Source organism: Bombyx mori, chromosome 16, assembly GCF_030269925.1.
Source record: "Bombyx mori chromosome 16, ASM3026992v2".
Taxonomy (NCBI): Eukaryota; Metazoa; Arthropoda; class Insecta; order Lepidoptera; family Bombycidae; genus Bombyx; species Bombyx mori.
The window spans coordinates 10,044,452-10,063,378 of NC_085122.1; the positions used below are offsets into that span (position 1 = coordinate 10,044,452).

The 18,927-nt window shown below is 34.5% G+C and overlaps 2 protein-coding genes across 2 annotated transcripts; one reads left to right on the forward strand and one right to left on the reverse strand.

The window, feature by feature from the left end:
* Nucleotides 1-537: 537 nt before the first annotated feature.
* Cdc2 (cell division cycle 2) lies at nt 538-5,586 on the reverse strand. Its single transcript, NM_001044047.1, is given in 7 exon segments — nt 538-1,745; nt 2,416-2,518; nt 3,383-3,496; nt 3,825-3,934; nt 4,626-4,760; nt 5,162-5,306; nt 5,427-5,586. Coding segments are annotated over 7 exon segments (960 nt in total). The 5' UTR covers nt 5,576-5,586; the 3' UTR covers nt 538-1,541.
* A 1,822-nt stretch (nt 5,587-7,408) lies between these two features.
* LOC110385314 (uncharacterized) lies at nt 7,409-16,601 on the forward strand. The gene is made up of 3 exons (XM_021348454.3): nt 7,409-7,526; nt 9,121-9,374; nt 9,799-16,601. The coding sequence occupies exons 1-3, from the start codon at nt 7,482-7,484 to the stop codon at nt 16,265-16,267; spliced, it is 6,768 nt and encodes a 2,255-aa protein (XP_021204129.2). The 5' UTR covers nt 7,409-7,481; the 3' UTR covers nt 16,268-16,601.
* Nucleotides 16,602-18,927: the final 2,326 nt, after the last annotated feature.

Consider the following 18,927-nt stretch of genomic DNA (forward strand, 5'->3'; position numbering starts at 1 on the left):
CCCACACGTCAAACATGTAATATATATATATCAATTAAATAAATAATTATGCTTTACTATTAAAAACAAACTGTTTACAATTATTTTAGAAGAAAAAGAAACACGTTGTTGGTATTAGATATTAATTGAAGAGATTTAAAACAATTTCAATTTATAATTCTGTTATACTAAAGAAATATTTGCAGTACAACCTATTGATCTTATGTATTTATTTATTTAGATGACATAATAGTGTATGAAGAACATGAATTGGACAGATAATTAAGTTTAAATTAATTAAGTTTCCATGAAAATACATATAAAATACTTCTCATGTCACACGATGTTTCAACAGCATACAGAACAATATAGTTAAACTTATCTCCAAATGCATTACTAATAAATGTATGTAAAAACCGTTCAGAGTCCTATAGTTTGTTGAAAACAGTTTGATACGCCGGGAGTTTGCACAGCGAATAGTTTGAAAAATAATAATTTTCAAAAATGATTTTATTCGAATGGGACTTATAATCCTATAAATCACATTTGCCGCATATCAAACTATATTTAACAAACTATTATGATCATCACAAGCTCCAGAATATTTCTTTGAAGGCGTGAATGATAATACTGCAAGTTTTATATATTATTAAACAGGTATTTTAGTCGAAAGGAACCCTTATCCAAATCCAAAGTTAGTTTGTAATGATAATTAAACTATTGTGGTTAGTTTTTTATGCACTAAGTTTACTGCTTTAGCCTTTGGTGTCTGAGGTTATTAAGCATTTCAGCGTTCGTAAAAACTTATTAAACAGTTCAATGAAGACAACTATTTGGCAGTAATATTATTACAGAAGAAATAATTAAATACTATCCTATAACATAAGTCGAACATGACAAAACGACACAAAGATGTATACACGACACGATTAGACAACGAGAATTAATTTATTCAAGGTTAATTAACTATCAATAATTCTCAAATTAGTGTTAAGGTAATGAACGAAACCAACATTCAAAGTTAAAACTATGAAGGTTTGTACAACTTCGAACAAACTATGACACGTTTTTCTATAATAATCAAACAATAATTTTCTATGGTCACTATTTAAAACCTAGTGACTTGATTTAAAAATTAAGCTCTTCGCCGAAATAGCTTTAAAATAACTCACATCTATTCATTTATTCTCGACGGTTTAAAATCCCAACTTCACAGACACACAAATTCATTAAAAAGCCTTTACGTAAATTATTTAAGTTCAAAGCTTTAACTAAATTACGTCTCGCGTTTACTAGTCTTAGTTTTTCAATAATCTGAATTGACTAATTTAATTTTTAGATCAAATTCGATAAAATAAAGTACATTTAAATATTAAGGTTCTACTATAAGGAGATTGGATGCGAATTGTGGAGAATACAGTATAGAGAACATACCTCAAATCTCTCAAATTAAAATGCAATGATTGCGACAGAGGAGCCCAACTGAGTTGTACTTTGTATTCGTTCTGAAAATATATTTGTAGTCTTTATAAATGACACCTAGTTCTAATGATTCGTGTCTCCTATACACTTTGAACAGAATCCGTGTCGTATGGGTATTCTGGCGTCACTCTGATGTAAGCGTCGTGCACTGTCAGTCCGGGAGGTAGTTTCACGTCTCTAAAGTACTTGTGTCGTCGCGCGTCCTTCGCGGATATTCTTTTAACCGGATCGTAGACTAACATCTTTTGTAACAAATCCATGCCCACTTCGTCTAGGTTTTGTACCTGTAAAAAATGCACGTTACAATTGACGGTAGGAAGAAAAGATTTAACTCAGTCACGTCATTGATAATAACTAGTATAATATAATATAGCTTAAATGGTGTTGGGGAGTCTTGTAAGTCCGCACGAGCAGTAACGTATTCTGGTTTGAATGACGAGACAACTATTGTACTGTAAAACTGGGACTCAGAACTTATGTTCCAAGATGGGTGGCGGCATTTGTGTCGTTAATGACATGAATAAATGCTGTTTATTAGATTCCGTTACCGTTATTATAGGTGGGCCACATGCTCAATCACAAGTCTGAGCGATAAAGAAAGTGAAGAAAGATAGTTTTGATATGAGGTCGAAGTTTCAATATAAATCACATAAGAGCTGTCCCATCTTACAAACTGGAACGCATAAGTGCTTCACGACAGAAACAGGACATCAAAGTCCAGAATAAATATATTAAAAAAACATTATACAACACACACACACACACACACACAAAACTTTTAACAGCTGGTTCTGCTAAAATAAACTTTCACTAAAATCCCAAGGGAATATCTTGGCTAGCTGGAGTAGTGTCACTCATTATGTAATAGAATTCAATTAGTTTTTCATATATCTGGAAATATCTCAAGAACAATAGACATATAAAAATCTAAAATAAAATATGCTTCATACGTACATGATTGTGCAGATTGTACGTGTTCCAGTTCGGGAAGGTTGGCTTGTAGTCTGGTAGGAGAGAAACACCAGGCCATATCTCTTCTGTTGGCGTTCTTAGCATTCTGTTAATAAATTAAGAGATCTTGTGATTTAAATAGTTACTAATAAGAAAAAGTGTACTCCAGCAGATACCATATACATTGATCATAAACGAAATTGGAAAATGAGTCAGAAAAATTAACTCAAAAAAAATTGGGAGTCACAAATCCCATATTAGAAGTTTAGTTCATTCATGTATCTCCATTTCATTGGAAATTATGCATGGAGCAAATCTATCTGTTCAGAATTTCACACTTTATTGATTTGAATTTACACATATAGTTTGTTTTATTTAAGCTAATATCAGGTATAAGCAAGGTCGCAAGAAAGTGGAGGTACATCCGGGAATGGAATGGATAAACAGAAGTTTTAGAGGCTAACAATATGTAAACTAGTCTTCTATTTCTTTCTACATACTTCAAAATTACATATTTATAATCATATTTACTGCCCTGTAAATGTAAGTCAAACATTTCATTATATTCATTCTTTTATTGGAAGGAAATCACTCAATCAAGTTGAAATAGTATTATTATAATTTAATTACCCCAACAACAGGTTTTTTTAAAATTTATTAACTGTTATATAAGTGTTGTTGTAGTAATTGCACACCCAAAAAAAACAACCAAAACTTGAATGTCCACATCATATTTTAGTTAGTGTTCAATCTGTGTTTTAATCCAAAACTAGAGTTTTATTCTAAGCACCAGTTACATTCCATTGTTGAAGGGAGCATAAAAAACTTTTTTTTTTCAATTATTGTTGTTAAGATTTAACTCTAATAAATCTAAGGCAGACAAGCATCACAGTAAGTGGTCACCGTTGCTCATGGACCTCAGAAATACATAGCCAAAGCCTACCACTAAAATGGCGAAATGCCTACTCACCTGAAAATGCGGAAGAGTTGATCAATTTCAGAGTCTCCTTGAAACAGTGGCTTCTTTGATGACATCTCAGAGAATATACAGCCAACTGACCATATATCAATTGGACAAGAGTATCTAAAAGTAAGACAAGTTACTATTATACAAAATAAATAATAAATAAATAAATAATCTACCAAATAATGAACTCCACACGGTCACTGACCATTCTTTTGTATTAAGAAACAATTAGTGGCAATGTATTGCCACACTATTCTATGAATTTACAATGCAACTTGCCATTTTTTAGAAAACAAAGTCTAAAGCTCTTAAAACAAAATGTTTTTTCTAAAATACATTTCATTATTGGGCCAAATTACAACTAATGTGTATTGATTACTCATTATAGAAAAGTTATATTGGAGTTTGTAGTGGCTGGTTTTGACTGATTTGGATAAGATTTTACCTTTGACTTCCTAGTAAGACCTCAGGAGCCCTGTACCACAATGTGACAACTTCATGTGTGTAGACCCGCACTGGAACACCGAATGCTCGACCAAGACCAAAATCTGCAACCTGTCACAAATTTATTAGGTATTTATGAAGAAAATAAAACTATATGACCATTGTCTAATGTCAGTGTTTGACTTTTCAAACTGGTAAAACTATATTTTGAACAAATATACTATGACATGGCCTTCACACACGTCATTTCGGATCCTCCCGATCCACTAACAGTACTTTTAGGTACCTCAAGCACCGATCATCGTTCTCGTCGAACCCGTCGCTTGCGACGAAGGGCTCGACGAGTAAATTAACCCTCAGACACAGCCCACTGAGTTTCTCGCCGGATCTTCTCAGTGGGTCGCGTTTCTGATCCAGTGGTAGATTCTGCGAAGCACGGCTCTTGCTAGGGTTCGTGTTAGCAACGTCATCAGGTTTGAGCCCCGTGAGCTCACCTATTAGTTAAGGTTACGCTGATATAGCCTCTCAAGGCTATCAGGTTAGGTAGAAAAAAAAGGCCTTCACATTGACCTATAGTAATAGCACTGACACTGTTCAGTCAGTATCAACACCAATATACATGGTCTATATAGCGTCCATAGTTTCATGTTACTGGTTTTGATTTACAACTTTTTTTAAAACGATAAAAAGGCTGTCAGTAGTCTAGAATTATCGAGAGGGTTCTTGCTGGTCCCAAGACTCACTGTTTAGCACTTTTTAATATCTTTTTGCAATTATTAATATCACCATAAAATACTCTCACTTTAATGATTCCAGTCTTGTCGATGAGTAGGTTCTGTGGTTTGAGATCTCGATGCAGGATCCGTCGTTGGTGACAGTACAAGATGGCATTGTTGATTTGATATAGATAGCTCTTAACTACAGATGGGTCCATGAACTGAAAATAAATAATGATAACCAATATTTTTACAAAAATTTACTCTGTTACAAAATTTAACATTAAGAATTACTTTGCCTTGTCTTGTGTGACTTATTTATTGCATTTATAGATGGCCCACCTGATGGTGAGTTGTATCTAGGTCTTGCGGAAATCAGCAATTCTAGAGGCAAATCCCAGCCATGGTCAACTGCTGACGCATTATCTCAGGAGACCTTCGCAGTTTATTTAAACAAAAAAGTTTTTTTTTTTCAGAAATAAAAACTCCAAAGATGCAACTAGTCCTAATTAACAATTTTTTATATTTTAAGCATTGTACTACAATTTATATGATTGTGGACACACTTCAAACAGGCGTCATAGTTTGTTGTAAAATTTAATTTAAGGCATGGTTATGTTACCTTTCCAGAACCAAGGGAGTCCATATATTTCTTCAAGTCCATAGAGAGGAATTCGAAGATTAAGTAAAGTCGCGACTCTTCCATCAGGACATCCTCCAACTTGACAATATTAGGGTGGTTCAGTTCTTTAAGTAGAGATATTTCTCTGAAATGTTTTCAAGAAGTTCTGGTTAATATAGGTTATGTTCTCAAATGCATGAGAATGTGTTTTTAATTAATATAATTGTTTTTGTGCAAGTAATTCATTCAATTTTACGTCGTTTACCTTATTGCCGTGGATGGTATGCCTTCGTCTTCGGACTCCAAGCGAATTTTTTTCATGGCTACAAATTGACCAGTTATTTTGTTTTTTCCTTTGTAAACGACACCGTAAGTACCTTCGCCGATCTTTTCTATCTTTAAGAAATCATCCATCTTGTAGTAAGGAATTTTGGCGGTTTTATGCAGACCACAACAAAAAAATCACAACACCATGCAATTTTTCTTACTCCTACAAAATGCGTGTTTTAATAATTTTTATGTGTTTTAAATTCATAAATGTCTCAACATTTGACTGTAATCCTTAATTCAAGTCACTTCTGTTCTTTTTAGGAAATATTTTAAATGTTTTACTATTTTACAATCTCTAACGTTTATCCCTTCAACGTCTTTCAAACGAAAACTTTTTGAAAATTTTCGAAGTGGACTATTTATGTCAATTTATGTGTCTATGCTTTGTTTATGACTAACTTGTTTCAGAGTTAAATAACGCTTAGAATAGCATAAATGTGCTACTTCAATAGACAAAATTGTTGTTGCTAGAATGAGATAGTACTAGAACACTAAAAATGCATATCAAAAAGCTTGATGTTTTATGAATGGTATCGGAACACATTATCATAGACAAACAAAGAGAGATTAATTTGAAAAGCAAGACGTACATACATACGTTGTAAGCATTAGTCTATTTTAAATAATGCAAACTGAATCATTTCAAAGTAAAATATAAATATTAGTTTAATTAATTTATTTATTTTGTTAAGAGTTACACAGGAAAGCAACGATACATTATTTTTACAGTAGTTTTCGTCGTGCAACACTAGAAATGAATCTGTTGGTACCCTAATGTGTGGAAAACAAAGCTTAACTAAATATAACTGTTTATGGTTTTCAATCTGATTTAAGGTCATAAATAGTCACAATCGATCTTTTTTTCGAGGCATCACATTAGGCTTAGATTTTTTTTGCTATAGCTTGTTTTATATCCGCGATAAACGCGTTTTTTTCTCATTTCTCTCATTTTAAGACCTCAAACGTGTTTTATGTTTTTATTGGATCGCATAACATTTTATATCTTAACTAGGTAGTCTGATTTCAAAATATCCAATAATCGTTGCTCGATATCCGTGTTTCATTCATATCCGCCATTATTGTAGCGACAGTCTGTACTTTAAAGTAATAAATGAGAATCTTTTATTGTTTTGAATTCTAAAAATGCTAGTCGTATAATTGTTTTAGGTACCTACAAATTTGAACCGATTTTGGTATTTCCAGACTGATATCGGATTTAATTTTATTCGATTCCCGATCGCGACTGCTTTTATTAAAATGCCGTCTGATTTAACCCTTAAAGTTTAAGGGTTAAGGTAAAATAAGGTCCAAGATTTCGGCCAGAGAGAGGTAATGAGAGCAATTCATCATACTCAAATTCTACAGATAATTTAATCTGTTTCTCAATTGAACTCTATGTAAACTTTTGCCCTTGAGCGCATTATTGTTTTGCAGCAGAAACAAGTAATATGGTGGAAACTCCCGTACCGGCTCTATGTCATAAAATACAAGCAATGCATAAAGACCGGTACACAATCACGAAATGCTGTTAATAAAAGCATTAAAATACTCTGACAATGCCCATTGTACGTTGAACCCATTTATTTAAAGTTTTTCTTTATTGCCCTTGTAGGCAGACGAGCATACGGCCCACCTGATGGTGAGTGGTTACCGTCGCCCATGGACTTCAGCAATGCCAGGGGCAGAGCCAAGCCACTGCCTACCGCTAAAACGCATTAACATCATGCAGTCAAATTTCTGAGAATCAATAATATGCACTATATTATTTACAATAGAACACGGCGATTTATATTACATACTTTAACTTGTGGGTCAATAATCTAGATAACGTTAAATTGATAAACTATATACTGTTTAGCTCAGCATATTTTCAAATCACGTATGTACGGCCAAGCGTGACATTACACATGTATTTTTATCAATATGAATATAATATAGGCGATGGAGTTGATAATTCGATATTATTCACTAATGTCAGCCCGTGTGGACAATGTGGCGGTTTGTGCTGGTAACCAATGTTCTCGTGATAGGAAGGGTGAGTTTTTTAAAAAAATTTTAAGTAGCATGTACTGCTGGAAGAATATTCAGCCTGGCTTAAGAGGAATCGTGTTGGGCGTAGTTCGTACAGACGTAATTCCCTGTTCGATTCTTGATTAATGAAATGCGAATTCTTGAATAATGAAAACTATTTGAGGCCTCGGGAGACCAGAAGGCCGGTACGTATTTTGCACAAAGAATTAGCATTGCTATCCAGCGTGGAAATGCTGCCAGCCTTCTGGGAACGCTGCCAACTGGCGGTGAGCTAACACAGCTTTTCTATTTATAAGTAACTTTAATTAAAACTAAAATTACGTTTTTACAATAAACCTAAACTTATAGTTTATATATTTTATTTTTCAAAATTAAAATAACTAATTTATCTTAATTATTCTGTTGATTATGTACGTACAATTATTATTTAATAATGCGAGTAGAGTAAATGTTTTTATCCAATGCGATATAAATATATCTAACACTTCGTTGATACGGCTGTGCAGTTAGCGACATTGACTGCTGGGCCGAGGGTCCTGAGTTCAATTCCCACATCGGGCAAACATTCGTGTGCTCTACATGTTTTTTAAATTTTTGTTTGGGTGTATAATATTTACACATGGACTTTAAACAAAAGTAAAAAAATAAGTCTAAAACTGTGTAGGAAATTCTAGTTTGGGGACCAATAACAAACACTGCTAAGATTGGATTGATTGATCGATTTCCCATTTTATTATTATTATTATTTATTAGTGCCAGTTGGCTGCGTTTTGTTTCTTAAGTTAGTTATTGTTTTATTTGAGAATAGTTAATTTGTCACATTTCTTTGTAGCTAGACTTTCTTTTATATAATCCAGCCTCGTTTAGAAAACTCATTAACAATAATTAGACTACATGACCTAAAGGTTACGTGATTCGTATACACCAAGTGCTATTCAAATGGTAAAGGTAATATAGTAATAGTTTGCAAAGTTTTACTGGTGGTAGGACCGCTTGTGAGTCCGCACGAGTAGGTACCACCGCCCTGCCTAATTCTGCCGTGAAGCAGTAATGCGTTTCGGTTTGAAGGGCGGGGCAGCCGTTGTAATTAAACTGAGACCTTAGAACTTATATCTCAAGGTGGGTGACGCATTTACGTTGTAGTTGTCTATGGGCTCCAGTAACCATTTAACACCAGGTGGGCTGTGAGCTCGTTCACCCATCTAAGCAATAAAATAAAAATAAAAGTGACGCTTCGGCAATTGGGCTTTAAACGACATACATATTTAGATTTCCTGAAAACAAATCAAAGAAATACTATGTATGTTTTGGTATGTGTATTTCATGGACTGACCGTATGTGGCATTGTGTTATGATCAAAAGTGCGTAAAATTTCAAATAAGATTTTTAGGGAAAGAATAAATGGAAATTTTGAATTGAAATTGAAATTGAAATTGTAAATTACTACACGATTTCATAAAAATTTATCGTAAACATTTTTTTTAATTGACCCGTGATTTTATGCTGTCCTCTGACGACCACGGAAAAAAGGTTTACTAAAAAAGAGATTTAATTATGAATATCAAAAGTATATGTTATCCGTATGATCCAATATTTAGGTTTCACTACAACCAATCACAGCGGAGACTACTCAAGATGGAAGACAGTCAAGACAATTGGACATCAGTGATTGCTGTCCCTGCCCCGAAAATGCTGATTCAACCTCAAAAACCAGTTGGAGGCTTGAAAAAACTGCCGGAGACGGTTCTCTGAAAACGAATCTCGATGACGAATGTCCATGTCTACCTAGGGATTCTGAAGGATCGTCATCTATGATCTTCCCAACTGCACTGCGGTCTGGAGCTGCCACCAGGTAAGAGTATGCTGAAAAATTGTAGTGATTATGAAAAAAAAACTATAGTTCAATTCGTATATGTGTGAAAATTTCTGGCTTATTAATGTGTATACATTGTCTTCACACAAGCACCTAACAAGTGAATAAATTGTGACCAAATTAGCGTAATGCTGTGTTTTCGTTTGTATTTGGTAGAATCAGTCACTGAATGTATTTTTATATACAATTCGTCTGTACCCGCTTGCTGCAAGTAGAATAATTCTCAGCCCCAGTATAAAGTAGTATATTTATAAGTAAGTTATACGGATGTCTTCATTATCTGCAAAAATGTACTGAGCGTGTTTTCGATTCGTTAGCAAAATATATCAGTTTTAATGATCGAATCGTCCCTTTAGGTACATATTCCAAATGATTAGATCAAACAGTGAGTTTTTTTGTTTAGACTAATGGATCCCAAAGAAGACCCCAAGAATCTGCTAGAGCCAGAAGTTGGTCTAGCTTCATCTGTTCTCGAGACTCTGCGTCAAGCTACTGAAGAAGAATACCAAGATGCACTTGCTAGAGATGCTGCGAGAGCCAATGCTAATGACGACGCTGTTCCAGAAGAAAGCGCACTGAATACTGTAACCATTATACTACCGCAGAGATCTGTAGACGACCGAGATACCGAAGAGACACTAGATTCTCAAAATTCTCAAGAATCTAAATATCTTGACCCACTTGGGAGTACAATCAAAAAGCAAATACAATCGAAAACATATTCTGGTTTAAATGATATTTTAAGATTACCTCAAGTCGAACGCCTAACGTTCTTGCAAAAAAAGCTTTTGAATGTGGGAAACGGTGTCAGCACTAGTAAATTTTTGGAAAGAAATGAAGAGACTACCAATAAAGCACCCATGCTAAAATCTCCATTAACAAACCAAGAACGAGATCGCACTGAATTTTTCGAGGATCAAGGACAGTCTATTATTCATCAATCTGACGACAGTGAAGCATTGAACAAGGAACAATGTAATTTTAGTACAAAAATAATTGAGTCGATGAAAATTAAAAAAGCTGAAGGCGTCGAAAATGATTTAGATTTAGCAGCCAGTGACATAAATGCCAATGTTGCGCGGAGTCAAGATGAATTCGAATCAATAGAGATGACAAAAGCAACAGCGAATAAAAACCCTTTATTTCATAATTCATTAATATTAAGAGAGCTTCCCAAGCGAATTCAGTTAGTTGATAAAATGAATGGTAAAATGAATTTAAAACAAATTTCAGCTTCACAACAAGATTATAGAAAATCAATTCTTAGTGATTTAACAAACAATGGTTTGAAATTCGATATCAATAAACGGAAGTGGATCGATTTCAAAGATACTGAAAATGAAGAGGAAGATACTGTTCAGAGCAGTAGGCAGAGGCAGGAAGAGGAAGTCGCTCAGCCTACTAATGAGTATAAAACAATGGATCTTTCTAATGAGAGTGACACTATGAATGACACAGAGGGAAAACTATTAAATGACTCTTCATTTGAGAATTTAAACGAAGAGGCTCAAAAATTTATTAATAGCAATGAAATTAGTTCAGAAAATTTTAGCAGGTCCCAAAATTCAGAAGAAATATTAAATACGGAGTTATTAAATACACTATTTCAAGTGGCTCCAAATCGAGATCATTCTAATTGGAATAAAGGAACAAGGGTCAACGATAGTCACACAACGAACAAACATAATACTAGTAACATATTTCACGAAGAAGATATAAAAGATTCCATCCAGAATGATATGATACCAGAAAATACTGAAATTAAAACAGTTGTTTTAGACAAATTGTCGAAAACTGTTCCAAAATATATAAACAGAAATGAAAAAAATGTTCACAGTGCAGACGAAAAGCCAGAATTTTCTAACAATATTCCTTTGTTACAAGACAAATTTATAAAGAATTCATTAATTAATCAAAATGTTTTGAGTGATTCAACACAAGAAAACCCAGAACGTTCACTATTAAGCAATGTTATTGAAGCTCAGAACACTTTTAATGAAAATTATGAATTACAAAATAAATCGGGGGTATCGAAAATTGACAAAAATAATGTTTCTCGTGAAATGAGCATGAATGATTTACAGGATTTATCCGACACACTTTTAAAATTGAGTATTGCTGGTGAGAACGGTGCTAAAGATGAAAATAATCTTGTTTGTGAAAAATGGAGTGAAGCGAGTAGAGCCAGCCTACCTAAGCCAAATGACGCTACAATAGTGGTTAACAATCTACAGAGTGATTTAATTAACAAAGATGATTTACAGAATGACGAAGGAGACACTTCTATAAAAGATAGTACAAAAGCTCGCGTCTCTAACCAGCCGGAAAAAGAAAATCGTTCACGAATTCTTAGTGTCGGGGCGGATCCAGTTGAAATGACAGCAGAAGGAAGTAATCCCATTATGAGTAGTATCCAACGTAATCCGTTTGATTATCTACGAGATAATAATTTCAAATCAGCGCTTTCTGTGGATAAAGTAGTACAACCTAACTTTGATTTATTTAGATCAGAAACTGGGACTGGTTTAATTCTACCAACGCTTGATAATATAAAAGAAAAAGTGACACAGTTTTTCAGTCCACACGACAGAGAATCCGAAAAGGAACAAATAGATTGCGTTAGAGAAAGTCAAATGATAACAGCAGAAGAGAGTTCGCCTATGTCACGATCGAGGTCACCTTTGGCTCCACTTGAAGACGTTAATCTAGATATATTCCAGTTAAAACCTCTAACATTACCTAATTATTTTCCGAAAAATATACCGAGAGTTGATTTAAAAACTTACAGAGCCAAATTGCCTATTCCTAAAAATCTAGGTATGAAGCCTTTGATATTCGAATCGAGTCTAGGCAACAGAGAAGGTCTCATTGGGACTGCTTTCTCTGTCGGTCCGCAATCAAAATCTAGGTTCCATGAAATTTATGCTACCCCGATGCCAAATTTACCTGGTTTACAAGAAATTAGAGAAAATCTGAAATTGCACACAACCAATTTATTACAAAATCCAATAAATTTCAATAGAGGATCAATATTTGAACCAGATATTTTGAGTATAACTGATAATTTACGACAACGTGCAGAAGATACTCTTGCGGATATGAAAGAAAAAATTGAGAGCTCCTTATATGGTGTTAATTCTATGGACGTTTTCGGGGATTCGTTAAGATCACATGATATATTGGAGAAGTTAACGGGAACTAGGGATGATTTTAGTGAAAAGTTAAAAGGCATTCAATACGACCTTAATGATCGCCTTACTTCATTCCAGGAACAGCTTCTAGATAAGACAAGGCTTATGTCGAAAAGTAAACTTTTATTTAAGGATAAGCAAAGTGGAAATTTACGCAGCTCACCTCATTCGTTGAATGTTAATTCTAAGGTCAAGAAAGTATCTCGTCTTAATGATGATAAAAGCACCAAATTAGGAGCATCACGTCTGAATCACGTAGATAGTGGCAAAATGAAAAAATTTAGAATGCCAACAGCGGCTAGCGTTCCTATACCTTATAGTATCCAAGTTCCTGAATTAAAGATGGCATATATTGACCCACCAGTGAATTCTCCGGACCGACAACAAAATTTCAGTAGATTATCTGATCTTCTTTCTAGAAGCGCAGCTTTAAGGGATTCCACACAAAATACGAAAATAAAAAAAATAGGAGCTAAGAAAGAAAACAAGTTTAAAGTATCATTTACACCTCTATCTAATGAGAATTCAGATAATAGAAAATCTTTAGGCTCCGTTACTGATACTAATGAGTCGCTAAGTGCACTAGTGCCTTTAAAAGTACGAGATTCTGAAATTAATTCTAAATTGAAATCAATGGAATATGAAGAAGATCTAAAAGAACTAACGCGTGGCGATGAAGATAAATTAAAATTCCAGCACAAATTCCCCTATTTTTCTAAAGCTCAAAGTATTGAAAGCGACAAAGGTAGTTCATTAAGCCGTAATTCACTAAGCTCATCGAACTATAAAGCAAACAAACTGTTAACTTCAACTTCGTGGCCAAATACTGAAGAATATTCATTCTTATCAAAAGTTAGAAACAATATAAAAGAAAAGTTGTCCAAATTAGATTCCTCCTTAAAAATAAACCGAAATAAGCCTTTTAACGACCACACAATATATGAATCTTATGAACAAATGGTCAACGACGAAGCGAGCGAAAATACTAACGTTGCATCTCAGTCATTTGGAATAAAAAGTCCAATAAGCTTTAGGAGTCAACGTATAAAAGACAACGACGAAAAAGTCATGGATGCAGATGAATCTCCCAGTCAAGTGGCACCTATTAGATCTCAATACCCCAACACATGTATGGAACAGAAAATTGTAGCTATCTCCGATGATTCTGATTCTTTAAGACAAGCTCAAGAAGGTAATGAAACTATAGTCAAACCTAAATTACCAAAAATTAAGTATCCAATAAAAACAAGTGGTCGAGTAATGGGGCTTGAAAATAGAGAAATAGAACCAAGTGAATCTCTGAGTGATAATAAGCCATTAAGGTCTCGAGCGAAACAACTTCTTGTGACTATGAACTCACCAGTATTTAGGCAGGAACTCAATTCTGAAGATACAGAAGAAATTCCTACTACGACAGTGCAAACTACCCGGCCTAAAATTAAGTATCCGTTGAAAACTAGAAGTCGAGTTCAAGCTACTCATGAATCAGAATCAAACGAATCTTCGCTAAAAACACGAAAGCATAATATGCCTGATAAACTAGAAGTATCATTTTTCAGACAAAATCCGGATTCTGAACAAATGGACGATCGTATTACTACTACAGCAAAACCATCCTTACCTAAAATAAAATATCCTTTGAAAACGAAGGGCCGAGCCCATGATAGTGAAGGAACAGAAACAGATGGGTCTCCCCTACAATCTCAAGTACCAGAAATATATACCAGATTAAAAGTCCCAGTTTTCAGAGACGAACACAATTCTGAAGAAATAGAGGAATGTCCCACTACGACAGCTAGGCCACCCTTACCTAAAATTAAATATCCTTTAAAAAACAAGGGCCGAATACATGATATTGAAGGAATCGAAACAAATGGGTCTCCGCTAGAATCTCGAGTGCTAAAATTGTATACTAGGTTAAAATCACCAGTTTTCAGAGAAGAACCTGATTCTGAACAAATAGACGATCCTACTACTACCACAGCAAAACCACAGTTACCTAAAATTAAGTATCCTATAAAAACAAAAGCTCGAGTCCAAGATATTGAAGGAACAGAAGCAGACGGGTCTCTACTAGAATCCCGAGGGCCAGAAATGTATACAAGGTTAAGAGTACCAGTTTTCAGAGACGAAAATAATTCAGAAGATATAGAGGAATGTGCCACGACGGCTATGCCACAACTACCTAAGATAAAATACCCGATGAAAACGAAGGGCCGACTTCAAAATATTGAAGATATGGATCCTTATGTATCCCCAAGTAAAATAGTTTCTTTAAAAGCTCCAGCGAAAGAACCATGCACAGAAATTAAACGACCGGTATTTAGACACGAAGATAGTACAGAAGAAACAAAAGACATACCCACTACTACAGCAAAACCTAGGTTTCCTAAAATAAAGTATCCTTTAAAAACTAGGAGTGGTATTCAAAATACTGAAGACACAGAAATTAACAGAAATCCATTAAATCATCGAATTAAAGAATTATATAATAGACTTAAAGCACCAGTTTGGAGGGATGACCACGGTTCTGAAGAAATAACCGAAAGTGCTATAACGACAGTAAAACCACAAGTGCCCAAAATTAAATATCCACTGAAAACTAAGAGTCGAGTTCAAGAAATTGAACAAATAGATCCAAACGGATCTTTAACTATATCTGTACCTTTAAAAACGCGAGTGGAAGACCTGTACAATAGACTAAAAATCCCAGTTTTCAGAGATAAACAGAATTCCGAAAGACAGAGCGAATTACAAAGAGAAACTGAAGAAACTGTCACTACCACAGCAAAGCCACATGTGCCTAAAATTAAATATCCTTTAAAAACTAAAGGTCGGCATCAAAATTTAGAAGATAGAGAATCAAATGGTAATATTCCTATAAGAGGGACGAGTGTTGTATTGAGAGAAGAAGAGGAGAATCCAAAGAAACAACAGTGCTATACGCAAGCTACGACAGTGAAACCAATACAAGTAATAAATCACATTAAATATCCCTTATGGAATATAAAACCAAGTTCCGCAGAAAATGACGATACACATACAGATCCGCAAGATTCTGTTAGATCTTCCGATAAGGATGAGTCGATTAAGCAACGTCTGTCAAAGACATGGCCGAAACCAGCTGATAGTTCATTTTTAACTAAAGTCAGGGAAGCTGTAAAAGAAAGATTATCTAAACTCGATCCGACTAAAATATTAGATGAAAATGTCTACAATAAACCCAAGGCTAGAAGCTTTGACATGGAACGATCGCCAACTGAAAATCATGCCATAATTTTCAAAAGTGCCGAAGAATTACCTAGCACTAGACCTACTACGAAGATGCCTAAAATTAAATATCCCATACAAGGAAGGCTTCAAAATTTGCAGCATGATGATTTTTCACCCTCAGATTCTCTGCAATATTCAGGAATGGATTTAACGCGGAAAAAGATTCCTTCACTAACGTGGCCCACGAAAACGGAAGAAAATTCTCTTTTGACAAAATTACGGGACGCTGTGAAAGAGAGGCTCTCTAAATTCGATCCTTCTCATCTTTCAGAAAACCTTCCAGCTAAACTGGACCCTGAGAATGAAATGGAGAGATCCGGTTCAGAGAATGTGGGTATTATCGCACCAGATGCGCTGAAAGAGAATGTTTCATACAAATGTCGAATGGTGTGTACTAAAGAAAATTAGTCTTGAATATACGGTACATTGTCATATTGTATTTTTTTTTAAATAATCACAATGATTTTGGAACGAAAAATTTCAATACATTTCATTCGATAGGATTTCAAAGTTGTCAACCTAAAGATTTTGAATAAATAAGCGGATAATGTGAAATTCAACTGATTGTAACTAAAGACTGTTAGTATATATTACTTGATTATTTGATAGGATAACAACGAAAAAGATATCTTGTAGCACTGTAATAGTGTAAGGAAGATCAGTGGACTTTAATTTAATAAATTAGTTCGTAAGATAATGTTAAAATCACAAATATTTTGTATATTAAATCTATGGATTAAAATTACTCTTTCATTTTATGAATACTCGTAGTACTAATGATTAATAATTTGAAATTCATATAATATGAAGCATTTCTTTGTGTCCACAGAGTGTGTGTTTCTGTTACAATCATTAATACTTATTTGTCTACTTGCCAGTACCCTCGAGGGGCTATTCTGACTTGGCTAGTAGACAATCTCACAGGGCTCAGTAATTAAGTGGGTTGTGTCTATGGGTTCGGTTGCACGTTGAATTCTTTGCCGCATTCGAAGAGTTTGACGAGAATGGCGACCGGTCCTTGGAATTCCTAAAAGCACCAAGAATTAATTGGGAGGATTCCAAAGGACATGAATACATACAAGAAATTGTATCCAAAGAGAATATGCTAAAATCTTGGCAACGTTGTACTTTTAAAGACGGATGAATCTGTAAACTGGTAAATTGATTCACAGAAAAACGAATGAAGAAAGAACTATAACCATAAGTACTTATTCATATAAGAAATCCATTAAACATTTCAGTTTTCGGAAGAAACATGTTAAAAACGGTAACCTTTTCGCGTATTCCAAAATATTTTGAATTTGAAAGGGAAGATGCACATTTTTATTTATTTGTCTTGTATCCATTTGATGGTATTTTTACAAAAAAATATCCTTTATTATGAGGTATATTAAAAGAACCATTAAAGCCATGCCGTAAATTCAGAGAGACAGTTTGCAGAATTTATGCATTGTAGTTAATTATTGATACAAGTGCCGATAAAACAACTTGTTTTCTATATATTTACACGGTGTCTCTCTCTGCATTGCTCTTTATTTAAACGTTTGAGCTAAATAAGGAACAAAACATGGTTTTATCAAAGATCATAGATGATTACATTCTCGGTCTGGTAATTTGTATAAATACTAGCTTGCAATTCCATTAAAGTACTACAGTTCTTCTCATCAAAGAGGACACGTAGATACGTGTCTTTGAGTAGCCTTGCCTGTCCTCTAGAAACTATATATTTATCTATATATAAAAATGAATTGCTGTTCGTTAGTATCGCTAAAACTCGAGAACGGCTGGACCGATTTGTCTAATTTTGGTCTTGAATTATTTGTGGAAGTCCAAAGAAGGTTTAAAAAGTAGATAAATATGAAAATACTCGGAATTAAATAAAAATAACAATTTTGTTTTTCCTTTGATGTGTCCCCCATCGGACGGATTCCTTTTGTTTATCGTTTTATTTATCGATTGAGGCATTACGAAGTCTGCCGGGTCAGCTAGTAATAAATAAAAATCTTTTATATGAAGGCATCATAGTTTCATAGTATGTTAGTATTACAAATAACTTAAGAACTATGTTAGTATTTAAATAAACCGTCCCTGGCAGCCTCAACATGCAACTTAATGAACCTACCCAGAGTCGGGCTATCCAGTCGTTCTGGTAATACCCTCAAGACGTTGTTGGTGCTTCCTCCTCCTCTTCGCATAGTGGATGCCACCTTTTTGAACATTATCGCGAAATAGTCATCAGTGTGTGCATCGGCGAAAATGCCTGATGCACTACACTAGGGTGGAATTCTCAACAATGCCCTGAAGGTATTATTTATCAGTATTGCCAAGAGATTTTACTGATGGCATGATCTCTTGTGAGTCCACATGGGTAGGTACCACCACCCTGCCTATTTCTGCCGTAAAGCAGTAATGCGTTTCGGTTTGAAGGGTGAGGCAGCCGTTGTAACTATATTGGGACTTTAGAAATTATGTCTCAAGATGGGTGGTGGCATTTACGTTTTAGATGTCTATATCGACGCTTGAAAGGCAAACGTGACTAAGCGACAATGCGTGAACTTTACAGTAGACTAATTTAAAGTTGAAATACCTGGAAAAAAAATATTTTAACGAATCTAGCTGTAGGATTGAAATGGTTTTAATAGACCTAGATTTTTTTTTGCGCGTCGAATATGGTTATTACCTATCATTTATGTACAAAGCAGTTATTGTCGCTTAGTCACGTTTGCCTTTCAAGCGTCAATATGCTCCGGTAACCACCTAACACCAGGTTGACTGTGAGCTCGTCCACCCACCTATGCAATAAAAAAAGCTTCGCCTAAAAGTGGCTCGGTGCCTATTTCTTTCTAGGATCTGAATTTCCTCTTCGCCCCTCCGTTATAGTTGTATCTTCCTGATTACTGATGTTTTGATTTACATGAAAAATAAACCATTCGATTTTTAAGATGCTCGAAAAAATTTTTTTACCATATAATCGACATTATTCTTCGATAATGAGACATTATATACGGATTTTCAGATGACTCTTCGAAGTAATTGATTATATTAGCTTTCTGTAATAAGACGATTAA

Bases quoted from the DNA above. Each gene is read 5' to 3' on its own strand.
- LOC110385314 (XM_021348454.3), top strand. From the start codon at position 7,482: ATGTGGCGGTTTGTGCTGGTAACCAATGTTCTCGTGATAGGAAGG. The intron at 7,527-9,120 runs GTGAGTTTTTTA...TCCAATATTTAG, and splicing joins ATGTTCTCGTGATAGGAAGG to GTTTCACTACAACCAATCAC. The intron at 9,375-9,798 runs GTAAGAGTATGC...TTTTTTGTTTAG, and splicing joins CGGTCTGGAGCTGCCACCAG to ACTAATGGATCCCAAAGAAG.